Below are 14,085 nucleotides of genomic sequence, written 5' to 3'. Positions count from 1 at the left end.
TTTTTGAAAATATCTGATTTTTACTGCATAGTGTTCTTAAATATCAAAAATATCAATTTTTAATAATTTGCCATAAAATTTGCATTGTATCGCGAATATCAAAAAATCAGATCAACCCTAAAATTGTGTTTGGATGCAATTTATGTTCACTTTTCACTCCCGTGCATGAAGTTGGCGAATCCACTGATTCCTCGTTCACGCACGCGAACGCAAAATATTATACAAATATTTTAATTTTTGTCTATGAGTGTGCTGTTGAATTATAATCACGAGGTGAAAGATGGATTGAAACAATAAATCTTTCACCGAGTGATTATATTTCGACTACTGCACAAATATAAGACAGTTAATATTTTTATTTCACTCAAATAAACATCAAAATACCGCATTCTTTTGCCTTTTTTTTTTTGCCACGCGCACACATTTTGGGGTCCACCCCGTAACTAAATCGGCGAGCCCAGCTCTGTGATGGTAAAAACTCATACGGAATGGAGAGGCTGATGGTAAGAATGATAAATGGCAATCATCAAATTACACCACATTTCGCCATAATTCATTCTAGAAACGCTTGCTGTTAGAATAAGAAAAATTTTAATGCTAAATTATTGCACATTCTAGGGAAGCGTGGTTACCGTTTTGAAATAACCGAGTGAGAGGGTTTTCAAGAAAATATTTTTCCTGTCAAAACTGAAGCATCCTCTGTATAAAAGAAAATATGAATATTAACTGCACATCATATATAACGATTCGTGATACCCAATTGTGGCACATTTGAGGTCGTTTATGAGGCAGAGAATTTTATTTCAATTTTATATACGCCAAAATATTTTTTAATTGAGCAAGAATAAGGATAGAAAAAACGTTGAAAATTCTATGTATAAATAACATTAGACCCGGCAAAAGATTACTGTTTCGTTTTTATGGTAATCTAATCTTTTATTTCCCGAAGAAACATTTGGGGTCTAAAATGGATTTTTTATGTAATTGATAAAAACATCGAACGTGTATACAAGAAAAATGGTAGGTTCCTCTATAGTATTTTACTGACCATGGAAATGTACTGACACCGTGCGAGCACATGTCAAAATCGATATAATGTATTGTCCATATAGACGCGCATTTATCATGTTTATTGTCGGATTAACAACAATTGAGCGCTATTAATACACATTAATGTTTTTAGGAAATAAAATTCCAAAATATGGTACGTTTTCTGCTTTTGCTTGTCACGTGGTAGGCCTATATTGAAGTTGCGATTATATCTTCAAATAAGTTTCAAATGGATTCCATCAAGACAAGTGGCCGAGTGGTCTAAGGCGCTAGGCTTATAGAGCATATCCAAAGCGGCGTGGTGCGCCGTGAGTTCGAACCCCGCCTCTGCCAAACTTTAATAGAAGTAAAATTAAAATTAAATTTTAACTTTTTTGAAATTTCATATTGGGGAAATGTGACTGGGAGAATTTATGTATGGCGTGGAGTGGTGTGTCATCAAATGAACTGCCCGGACAATACGCTGCATGGCGCGACACACTGACTGTTCTTAGTGTGTTATTGTATCATCTGCATTCTTTGTTATAAGAACCTCTTGCCACTTGCACGATTTTTCTTTGTCACCCAGCCATTCTACATTTATAGCCAACATAATTTTGGGTTTATCAAGTAGCCTCCTCGCTCACAAACTGTAAGTGAGTATTGATTTATGGTCAGCAATTTTCAAAGCTGAACCATCGGTGGTTATCGCCAAACCACATGGTTTATATAAACCTTTGGCTAAACATCCCAGATACCCACCCGTCGGACTGTACTTGTGCAGGTGGCCTGTGTTCTCAAAACTTACGAACCCCACTACTACCTTCACAATAATGTATATATTGTCATATGCATCGCAAACTATTCCCCGTGGTCTGACCTTCTTACCCATGGTAAGCTTCTCATCTATCTTGGGTATGAAGCTGAATACTTCATGGCCTGAGTAATCTATTGCAGCTACTTGGCTGTATACAGAACCGGTTGAACGAAAGTGGTGCAGGATTTGACTTCTGCTGTTCACCGCTATAGTGCTATGAATTGAATGTATACGACGCTTGATCTTACTCATAACCTCGCCACCAGGAAACGAATGGACAGTTAAAACATCCTTCCAGCTATCTGCCACTAATATACGACCTTCTTTATCTACGGCAATGCAAGTTGGTTCAACTTGTGATCTAAGACCCTCATCACCCATCAAAGTAGATAAATCATGCAAGACTTCCCCTCTCTTGTCAAACACCTTCACTTTTCTGGATCCGTCTACAGTTACGATATGGCCTTGTGGAGAAACAGCTATACTCCAAATGGTCGGCGCCACTGGTATTATACATGTAACACGCGCTGTTTGATTACTTTCTCCGCTGAGTATGTAGATCTTACTCAAAGCACCGATCACTACGTCGCCATTAGGACAACAGGCTATTCTTTTAGCTTTCACGGGGTCTTGAAGAGGCTGAGTTGTCAAAACAGCTTCATCTCGATAGCCAACTCTTGATCTGCTTGATGGCGATTGGTGAGATGAAGTTTCGTTCGATAAGCCTACGATAAGTAAATGTGTGAAAGAGACGTTTAACAAAACATGTAATTCTAGACCAGGGCAATACCAACATCTTTCACAGTAACATGCACATATTTTTGATCTATTTTTAATATCGATTTTCCTTTCCTTATAAAATTATTCATACTTTCTGCGTTTGTGTGGTATTCTATATTATTTGTGTGAAAATTGCGGGCGCTATGTACACATATTTTAATGCCTTTCATTTTGTGATTTAAAAAACTTCTTTGCTATTACTCATTGTTCTGATGTCTTTCCCAAGCTTGATGGACTGCTTGGATGGGAGTGTTGAATGCCAAATGACATAATATTCAAATAGTCACTAACTCTGATATATTGAACCCGAACTTCTTTCGAAATAGCGCCATCAGTGTTCACATTTAGTTGAAATTACAACAGTTCTACATGTCATGCGCCATCAAACAACTGAGAGAGGACCGCCATTCACTCATTCATTCATTTATTTTTTCACTCATCAGTCATCAAATAACAAAAATAAAATAAAAGTCTGCACAAAAAGTAACTCAGCTGTTATAAATACGCCTATAGATTCAGAACTAATAATTGTTTTCACAATATTTCAACATAGAGAGAAGGATGATTTATTTACACACATTTTGATACCCCATTCGTCAAATGTCGTTCAAAATTAACAACACGTGGTGCTTTTACAGAAAAATACCCGAATTTAAAAGTTGCAGTTTACAGCGATCAATGGTATAATGCCAGCACTGTAAACACGTAAAGCCCGCCATTATCTTCGCGCGTTTTTATTTCAATTCAATACAAATAACTGCAACTTTTAAATTGGGGTATTTTTCTTTCAAAACACTGCTGAATTGTCAATATTGAACAAAATTGGACAAATGGGGTATCAAAATGCGCGTAAATAAATCATCCTTCTTTATGTTGAAATATTGTGAAAACAATTATTAGTTCTGAATCTATATGCGTATTTATAACAGCTGAGTTACTTTTTGTGCAGACTTTACATACAAAAATCATAATACAAAATGTGTGAGTGAAGGAATCACAGGAAAGGCCAAGAAGACTCGGAGGCCTGAAGGTCTTTGTCATATTGAGTGAGGATTATGTTTACTGAGGATTGTATAATAATTGGATACAAAATATAATTGAGCCTTGATCCGTAAACCTATTTAAAATGCACAGAGATAACAATAATGGATAAATACCTTGCATAGATTCCATAACCTCTAACACTATGTCGATGCTCGGGCGTTGTCTTGGGTTAAGATGCCAACACTGCCTCATCAAGACAGCAAGATCAGTGGGGCAATCCCGTGGAATAGTAGGTTGTAACTTGCCCTCGCCTACTTGAAAGACAACATACGCATACTCCATTCCATGGAAGGGGCGTTTGCGTGTGTATATTTCAAGTACCAACATCCCATACGCATAAATATCCGCATATCTGGAGTAAAATGCTAGATTACTGTCAGATGTATTTATCAGCTCTGGAGCCATGTATTGGTATGTCCCTTTCTGGCTTGACATAGTTACTGAATGATCGGTCTCTCTGGCAAGTCCAAAATCACACAGTTTCAAGATGTTGCCTTCAAATAGCAAACAATTATTTGCTTTAATGTCTCTGTGTAAACACTTATTTGCATGGAGGTACTGGATCCCGAGTGCTGCTTCCCGTATCCATTTTCGTTTCAGGTCATCTGGTAAGGGTTTGGATTCATCTGATAGATAGCCATGAAGGGATCCACCCGTTGCGTGCTCAAGAATGATAATCTTGACCGGACCATTCTGATAAAATCCTATCAAATTAACAACGTGAGGATGAGACAGTTTGGATAGTATTTCGACCTCTTCTTTCCTAAAATCAATCACGCTCTTTGCTGCCGCCTCCGTGTATCCGTTATAGGGCGTTTTGAAGGTTACACGGTTAACCGATCCAAAGCCACCTTCACCAAGAGACTCGTGAAACTGAAGGTTACCGAAATCAATTTTGCTTTCCATTGTTTCTTCACTCATTCTGAAAAAAAATGGGAAAAAATTACACTGTCATCAATTGTAGTACCGACTGGGAGTAGATGCCGGACTCGTCCCGGGTGCGGTTCGCTTCGGATATACCCGTGTCGTCTGGTTTGGGAATGTTCTCTGTATTCTTAGGCCAAGTGATGTGGATGTACACACATTGTGTTTAAATAATGCAATAGTATATATCGTATAATGTAATAGCCTTAATGGGTTAGAGGTGTCACACCTCTTGGTGACAGTGTCTTGATGCTTCTGACTCTTTCAGGTTAGCCCATTTGGGTCTATTTTACTTTTTTTCCTTGTGTATTGTGTAATTTTACTTTGCTTTTTGATGTATTTTAGCCGAATTTGTAAAATATAAAATTAAAATAAATAACTAATAAATTATCGTATGAGAATCAACGGACAATAACTATCAATTTTCATATCTAATCTACTCTTCATTGCTTTGACAATTTGAGTAATTTCAGGCATATGTTCAGCCACGGCAAAGCCCATTGGAAATATCCTTGTGAAATTCAAAGATTCACATGTGAAAATGTACAGCATGCTATTACTACAAAAATATCACATGTTCCACATACCATTGACTCCTCTCTTAACCAGCCGTGTTTCTAATATATATTCCTGTTTTATGTTACCATTTCTGCTCATAAACTTTGCTCAAAACAGGACAAAAAAGCCAAGACTCAAGTTCTGCCTTCATCAAGTATACTAAAATAAGCACATGTTGCCCTTTTTCACACAGTGGATACATTTCACTTATTCTGCGCAGCGGAAATAGAAAATAGTATGCATACATTCATTCTGTGCAAGACACTACTGTCGGTCATACCTGTCATGGTATAGCTCCACAATCATGACAATGCAAGTAAATGATATGCTATTTTAAAACAAGTTAGCCAATGATATTACTCCATATATAACAGGGACAGGTGTGGCTTACATATCCATTGGTTCTCTATACAAATTGTTGCATGCATGTGGGCATGCATGATTGATTCTCAATGAAAGAGGCCACACGGGTGTGGCCTAAAGCCATATTATAAAATTTGCTGAGGAAGACGCCCTCACTGAATTTTTAAAATTCCTTTTTTTACACGATTAAATTGTACTTTATTAAACCAATACTGTATACCCTACAAAAATCAAGACTCTAGGTGCTGTAGTTTTGTCAAAATCCGAGATTATGAATAAAACGCCGGAACCGGCGCTTTATTACGATGGAATTATTAGTCGAACGCATACACGATGTTCATAACACACAGTACGTACACGGCGTGCGGGACGGCGATATACACAACAAAGGGTCGTACCACAACATGTCCGAAGGAGTGGTACGTATTGGCGACATGTGCGCTGGTAGTAAATTCCAATTTTCTTTGCTTTGGCGTAGTTGTTCGGCTCAAAAATAAAAGGGGATATATCTGAAAGTAAAAGCTAACATTTTATGGCAAAGAAATGCTAATCTATTTTGTTTGAAAATGTTATAATATGGCTTTAAGGGAAGGGGTATGAACGTTTGGACAGTATTTATTGTGGGACATTAGAGCACATCAGACATATCGAATTGCATTCTGAATACGAAGAATGTCCTTCTGATATCAAATAATTTTTGATTTTTTGAAATTCGCAATGTAATACACATTTTACGACAAATGATTAAAATTGATATTTTTGATATTTAACAGTACTTGAAGTAAACTTTATAAATCTGATGATTTATACTTAAAGTGTATGTAGGTGGGATGAAAAGCCGACGATCAATTGAACATTTTGACCTTTCGTATTGAAGATATGGATTTTTTCCCAAAACACCAAAAAATAGGTCTTTTGGGGGAAAAAAATCCATATCTTCAATATAAAAGGTCAAAATTTTCAATTGATCGTCTGCTTTTCCTCCCAGCTACATACACTTTAAGAATATACCATTAGATTTATAACATTTATTTCGAGGACTGTTATATATCAAATTTTAATAATTTGTCATAAAATTTGTATTATATCGTGAATTTAAAAAATGAAAATTATTTGATATCAGAAAGACATGCTTCGTATTCAGAATGCAATTCGATACGTCTGAGGTGCTCTCATGTCCCACAAAAAGTACTGTCGAAACGCCATAAACGCTCATTCTAGATCCCTTAAAAAAGCACTGATTACAAAATAGGGATTGCCATGCATGCATGTGTGCTGCATCATTTCTTCATACTGTGAGGGCTATCCTAGCTTGTGATTGGGTATTTCATATTATTTAGAATTTTCCATGCACCAACAACTGTGTGAAGAAATTGGAAATACTTGTGAATGTACACTAAGCAGGCTCCTCTCAAAACGGAAGGAAATACTGCAGTTAGGGGTCAATTTTCTTTAATGTTAATTTCTATTTTGTTTGGTCCCTAAATGTGCTTACAGCTGGTGCAGAGAGTCAAGTTCTCAAATGTAAACAAAATAAGACTCTGAATTCACTGCAAGAGTATATAATGCAGATCGAGCTGCATCATTGCAATAAATACGCACTAGAATACTTATTTATTGCAAGTTGACATCAAATGTTCTATTCTATATTGTTTGGCAATAATGTCTTTTGCCAATAGTACGTCCAAAGTTGTAATTTTGTGTTTTTGATCGCAAAGATCGGATATTTTTATTCCCGATTCCAATTCTGCACTCTTCGCAAGGGTGGAGAATTCGGCAGAACTTTGACGATAATTTTGCCTTTTTGGACACTAAAATGCATTCGATCCTTAATTTTGTTTCAACCGAGTCTTGAATTAGCAAGATGTGTACCAATTTTATATACCTTTGATGAAATTTTGAAGAAATTTTTCGAATATCTGACCTGCGCAAACCGTTAAGTGTGGACAGACAAAATGGCGTGAGCCAGTCCTTAGGTACGGTATGTATCGTAGGACTGGCGAACGAGTCTAATTTAGGCTATATACAAGCCAATGACAAGTACAATTTGTACATGATCCAAATACAGTTACTTCTGGTTACTTGATCATGATTCATTTTGTTTTTCTTGATTTCTGCAACTTGCCTGTAGCTGCCTGTCAACCAAAATGCATTCGATCCTTAATTTTGTTTCAACCGAGTCTTGAATTAGCAAGATGTGTACCAATTTTATATACCTTTGATGAAATTTTGAAGACATTTTTCGAATATCTGACCTGCGCAAACCGTTAAGTGTGGACAGACAAAATGGCGTGAGCCAGTCCTTAGGTACGGTATGTATCGTAGGACTGGCGAACGAGTCTAATTTAGGCTATATACAAGCCAATGACAAGTACAATTTGTACATGATCCAAATACAGTTACTTCTGGTTACTTGATCATGATTCATTTTGTTTTTCTTGATTTCTGCAACTTGCCTGTAGCTGCCTGTCAACCATGGATTAATTATGATGACAGATTTAAATACCACGGTACATCTTAATTATAATAATTATAATAAATTCCAGAATACCTCGACAGTATTGCACACAAGTTAAATATCGTTTACCATTCATTTATGGCACTCCCCGGCGATACGCAAACACCATATAATAATTTATACATGTACAGTTGATTCAGCTTAGCATGGGTAACCCATGAGTATAAACTCATCCTTACACACACAATGATTAATTTATATATATATATATATTAGTAAGGCACAAAAGGCTGTTTTCATGTACCGTTACCATGGTTACCTTTACCATGGCAGAGTAGGGCCCGGATGTCCTATCTTCACAACGTTAATTTCCTCTACATGTATCAGCACAGAGACACTGCATTATTTTAATTAAAAGCACTTTTGCATGTACATTATTCTAAGAATAACTACCTACTTTTTAAGCTGTGTTCCTGTAAGGTCGGGAGCTGTCGGGTTCCAAAGCAGCAGTAGGCAAACCGTGTTGTGACTTCTTATTTTGGTATCTCTCTGGAAAATTCTGCAGCTTGCGTACGCATGGCGACATTTAGTTTCCTCGAATGTGTTCTCGCGAATTCTCGTTCTAAAAGGTGGGACGAGATTTCTATGTCAAATCTGATTTCGCGGGAATTACACCTGGGAATTACGGCCTTCAATTTCTTTTCTAAATCCGATTTTCGACTTCTTAAATTTACCACTTTATCATTTATGACTCTTACTCTTTCACGAAATAAACTACGCTGAGCTTGCAATATAATAATATCTCAGGATGTCTTGGTGTTGATCGGGCACTTTAGCATGGAATGTAATTATATGGAAGTGGCAACGTGTAATTAGCATGAGCCGCATTGTTATTCAAATTTATATTATCATGATGATAGCTGGCGATAGTCATAGCATGAGTGTTTATTTTTTATGAGTACGAGTAGAGTTGGAGTAAGAGTTAGAGTTACATTTAGAGTTCGATTTAGAGTTAGAGTTGCATTTTAGAGTTCGATTTAGAGTTAGAGTTGCACTTTAGAGATAGAGTTACATTTTAGAGTTCGATTTAGAGTTAGAGTTGCATTTTAGAGTTAAAGTCATGCAGAGGGAGCGTGGCTTGTTGGATACGTGGAATGCGTATCAACCTTTCTGCATAGTATAAGCTGGTATATTTCGTATTCCATATCGTTATAAAAATGAGTATCATATTTAATGTATTATTTGCATAAACTTTGAAATTTGCCTGACTTGAAGTAGCTAAGTACAGTGGAGTGAAATCCTGCTATATGACCCCCTCTGCGTATTAGAATTATATTCAAATAATTTTGAATTCTAAGAGATGAATGCGCAGCAAACCACGATTTATCAGCATTTAAAAGAGATGTCAATAAACGAAGATAATCAAGAATACAAATGACAATTAACTATGTAACTGTGTGACCCCTCTGCGTTTTAGAATTATATTCAAATAATATTGATTTCTAAGAGATAAATATGCAGCAAACCACGATTTATCAGCTTAAAAGAGATGTTAATTATCAAAGATAAATAATCGAGAATACAAATGGCAATTAACTATACTGCGCCAAAAAAATATCCTTATACCATCATGCAGTTATTGTTAACTACATGTATGCACACAACACAGGGGCACTCACAATAGGCGATTAAACCCTATTGGTAGCGCTGTGTTGAAGATATAGGTGATGAACTAGTTAGCGTCATATATGAAAATGTATAAAAGCTATGATTTTAGTACTTTCTCTATGTTTCAATTACTTATTCTTTTGAAAATATCTGAATTTTCAATCCGGTACAAGTTTTAAAAACGGGGGACCATACATTTGTATAAGAAATATACCATCTATCTCCAAACTCCCGTGTTATTCCAATGCACATTTTGCTTCACCGGGCCACCCTGGCTTGGTCGTATTTGCAAGAGGGGTGTCATGAAACCGTAATAGGTACAAATTTAGTACTTTCTGTCAATCAAGTATGGTTTATTCTCTACATGTCAATCTTTAAATTAGCATAGTCCTTATAATAACGGTGGACCGCCTTGATGAGTAAATGACAACAAACCAGTAAAAAATATCCCAAAGCTCAGTCAGTGGAGCTCCGCCCGTACATGTCAATAGCGTCATTATCGATTAGATTAGTCGACCGTAGCGGACAATTCGATCGCTCATTGGATTAATATTATCATATGGTAATAAATTTGCGTTGGACAATCGATTACTATAATGGTTTAGTACTGCATATCTCGGTTTAATCTTCACTAAGCGGGTTTATGGCTGGAAAGGTCACGGTGAATTTGCCGTGGACATAAGTGCACTATGCTTGGAAAATTAATCACAATTCCAAAAGTGAACCATGTTGGAATAAATTAGTTTTTTTAATAGATGCCATGATGCAGTCATGTCTACAGTAGAATTCATCTCGACCTTTGCAGGACTTAACCCCATTAAAAGCTATTAAACCAAGATAACACTCATTGAAACAGCTCAACTGATTAAATCGGATATTTTTATTCCTGATTCCAATTCTGCACTCTTCGCAAGGGTGCAGAATTCGGCAGAACTTTGACGATAATTTTGCCTTTTTGGACACTAAAATGCATTCGATCCTTAATTTTGTTTCAACCGAGTCTTGAATTAGCAAGATGTGTACCAATTTTATATACCTTTGATGAAATTTTGAAGAAATTTTTCGAATATCTGACCTGCGCAAACCGTTAAGTGTGGACAGACAAAATGGCGTGAGCCAGTCCTTAGTACGGTATGTATCGTAGGACTGGCGAACGAGTCTAATTTAGGCTATATACAAGCCAATGACAAGTACAATTTGTACATGATCCAAATACAGTTACTTCTGGTTACTTGATCATGATTCATTTTGTTTTTCTTGATTTCTGCAACTTGCCTGTAGCTGCCTGTCAACCAAAATGCATTCGATCCTTAATTTTGTTTCAACCGAGTCTTGAATTAGCAAGATGTGTACCAATTTTATATACCTTTGATGAAATTTTGAAGACATTTTTTGAATATCTGACCTGCGCAAACCGTTAAGTGTGGACAGACAAAATGGCGTGAGCCAGTCCTTAGGTACGGTATGTATCGTAGGACTGGCGAACGAGTCTAATTTAGGCTATATACAAGCCAATGACAAGTACAATTTGTACATGATCCAAATACAGTTACTTCTGGTTACTTGATCATGATTCATTTTGTTTTTCTTGATTTCTGCAACTTGCCTGTAGCTGCCTGTCAACCATGGATTAATTATGATGACAGATTTAAATACCACGGTACATCTTAATTATAATAATTATAATAAATTCCAGAATACCTCGACAGTATTGCACACAAGTTAAATATCGTTTACCATTCATTTATGGCACTCCCCGGCGATACGCAAACACCATATAATAATTTATACATGTACAGTTGATTCAGCTTAGCATGGGTAACCCATGAGTATAAACTCATCCTTACACACACAATGATTAATTTATATATATATATATATTAGTAAGGCGCAAAAGGCTGTTTTCATGTACCGTTACCATGGTTACCTTTACCATGGCAGAGTAGGGCCCGGATGTCCTATCTTCACAACGTTAATTTCCTCTACATGTATCAGCACAGAGACACTGCATTATTTTAATTAAAAGCACTTTTGCATGTACATTATTCTAAGAATAACTACCTACTTTTTAAGCTGTGTTCCTGTAAGGTCGGGAGCTGTCGGGTTCCAAAGCAGCAGTAGGCAAACCGTGTTGTGACTTCTTATTTTGGTATCTCTCTGGAAAATTCTGCAGCTTGCGTACGCATGGCGACATTTAGTTTCCTCGAATGTGTTCTCGCGAATTCTCGTTCTAAAAGGTGGGACGAGATTTCTATGTCAAATCTGATTTCGCGGGAATTACACCTGGGAATTACGGCCTTCAATTTCTTTTCTAAATCCGATTTTCGACTTCTTAAATTTACCACTTTATCATTTATGACTCTTACTCTTTCACGAAATAAACTACGCTGAGCTTGCAATATAATAATATCTCAGGATGTCTTGGTGTTGATCGGGCACTTTAGCATGGAATATAATTATATGGAAGTGGCAACGTGTAATTAGCATGAGCCGCATTGTTATTCAAATTTATATTATCATGATGATAGCTGGCGATAGTCATAGCATGAGTGTTTATTTTTTATGAGTACGAGTAGAGTTGGAGTAAGAGTTAGAGTTACATTTAGAGTTCGATTTAGAGTTAGAGTTGCATTTTAGAGTTCGATTTAGAGTTAGAGTTGCACTTTAGAGATAGAGTTACATTTTAGAGTTCGATTTAGAGTTAGAGTTGCATTTTAGAGTTAAAGTCATGCAGAGGGAGCGTGGCTTGTTGGATACGTGGAATGCGTATCAACCTTTCTGCATAGTATAAGCTGGTATATTTCGTATTCCATATCGTTATAAAAAATGAGTATCATATTTAATGTATTATTTGCATAAACTTTGAAATTTGCCTGACTTTGAAGTAGCTAAGTACAGTGGAGTGAAATCCTGCTATATGACCCCCTCTGCGTATTAGAATTATATTCAAATAATTTTGAATTCTAAGAGATGAATGCGCAGCAAACCACGATTTATCAGCATTTAAAAGAGATGTCAATAAACGAAGATAATCAAGAATACAAATGACAATTAACTATGTAACTGTGTGACCCCCTCTGCGTTTTAGAATTATATTCAAATAATATTGATTTCTAAGAGATAAATATGCAGCAAACCACGATTTATCAGCTTAAAAGAGATGTTAATTATCAAAGATAAATAATCGAGAATACAAATGACAATTAACTATACTGCGCCAAAAAAATATCCTTATACCATCATGCAGTTATTGTTAACTACATGTATGCACACAACACAGGGGCACTCACAATAGGCGATTAAACCCTATTGGTAGCGCTGTGTTGAAGATATAGGTGATGAACTAGTTAGCGTCATATATGAAAATGTATAAAAGCTATGATTTTAGTACTTTCTCTATGTTTCAATTACTTATTCTTTTGAAAATATCTGAATTTTCAATCCGGTACAAGTTTTAAAAACGGGGGACCATACATTTGTATAAGAAATATACCATCTATCTCCAAACTCCCGTGTTATTCCAATGCACATTTTGCTTCACCGGGCCACCCTGGCTTGGTCGTATTTGCAAGAGGGGTGTCATGAAACCGTAATAGGTACAAATTTAGTACTTTCTGTCAATCAAGTATGGTTTATTCTCTACATGTCAATCTTTAAATTAGCATAGTCCTTATAATAACGGTGGACCGCCTTGATGAGTAAATGACAACAAACCAGTAAAAAATATCCCAAAGCTCAGTCAGTGGAGCTCCGCCCGTACATGTCAATAGCGTCATTATCGATTAGATTAGTCGACCGTAGCGGACAATTCGATCGCTCATTGGATTAATATTATCATATGGTAATAAATTTGCGTTGGACAATCGATTACTATAATGGTTTAGTACTGCATATCTCGGTTTAATCTTCACTAAGCGGGTTTATGGCTGGAAAGGTCACGGTGAATTTGCCGTGGACATAAGTGCACTATGCTTGGAAAATTAATCACAATTCCAAAAGTGAACCATGTTGGAATAAATTAGTTTTTTTAATAGATGCCATGATGCAGTCATGTCTACAGTAGAATTCATCTCGACCTTTGCAGGACTTAACCCCATTAAAAGCTATTAAACCAAGATAACACTCATTGAAACAGCTCAACTGATTAAATCGGATCTTCTCTGGTTGTGCACAAGTGTCTGTTTTCATGTGCGATATCGCAATAAAGCTGGTATTATAGCTTCAGTTGGGTAACCGATTATAAAGGAAACGAAAGGAAACAATGGTATGTGTACCTTTGTTCACGAAATGAGACAATTGCCTGCTTTTTGTAAACCAGCATTCTTGAAAATGAGCAACATAATGATTGTTGACTTAACACGGTTTGGAAATAATTTCTTCATATTTTTGGTGTTATCTGTCGTTTACATATCCTTCCTAAAACACAAAAGTGCGACCCTCTCCA

The 14,085-nt window shown here is 36.4% G+C and overlaps 1 protein-coding gene across 1 annotated transcript; it reads right to left on the bottom strand.

Moving 5' to 3' along the window:
- Nucleotides 1-389: 389 nt before the first annotated feature.
- LOC140157256 (uncharacterized) lies at nt 390-8,557 on the bottom strand. Its single transcript, XM_072180384.1, has 3 exons — nt 8,431-8,557; nt 3,784-4,592; nt 390-2,571 (listed from the first exon to the last, which is right to left on the bottom strand). The coding sequence occupies exons 2-3, from the start codon at nt 4,589-4,591 to the stop codon at nt 1,673-1,675; spliced, it is 1,707 nt and encodes a 568-aa protein (XP_072036485.1). The 5' UTR covers nt 4,592; nt 8,431-8,557; the 3' UTR covers nt 390-1,672.
- Between the last annotated feature and the right edge of the window lie 5,528 nt (nt 8,558-14,085).

The sequence above is a fragment of the Amphiura filiformis genome, chromosome 7 (genome assembly GCF_039555335.1).
Source record: "Amphiura filiformis chromosome 7, Afil_fr2py, whole genome shotgun sequence".
NCBI classification, from domain to species: Eukaryota; Metazoa; Echinodermata; class Ophiuroidea; order Amphilepidida; family Amphiuridae; genus Amphiura; species Amphiura filiformis.
This window is presented reverse-complemented; position numbering and strand designations above follow the sequence as displayed.

What these genes read in the sequence shown, in the direction of transcription:
- LOC140157256 (XM_072180384.1), bottom strand. Translation starts at nt 4,591, where the DNA reads ATGAGTGAAGAAACAATGGAAAGCAAAATTGATTTCGGTAACCTTCAG. An exon ending in GGTTATGGAATCTATGCAAG is followed by an intron (nt 2,572 to 3,783) that starts GTATTTATCCAT and finishes TACTTATCGTAG; the next exon opens with GCTTATCGAACGAAACTTCA.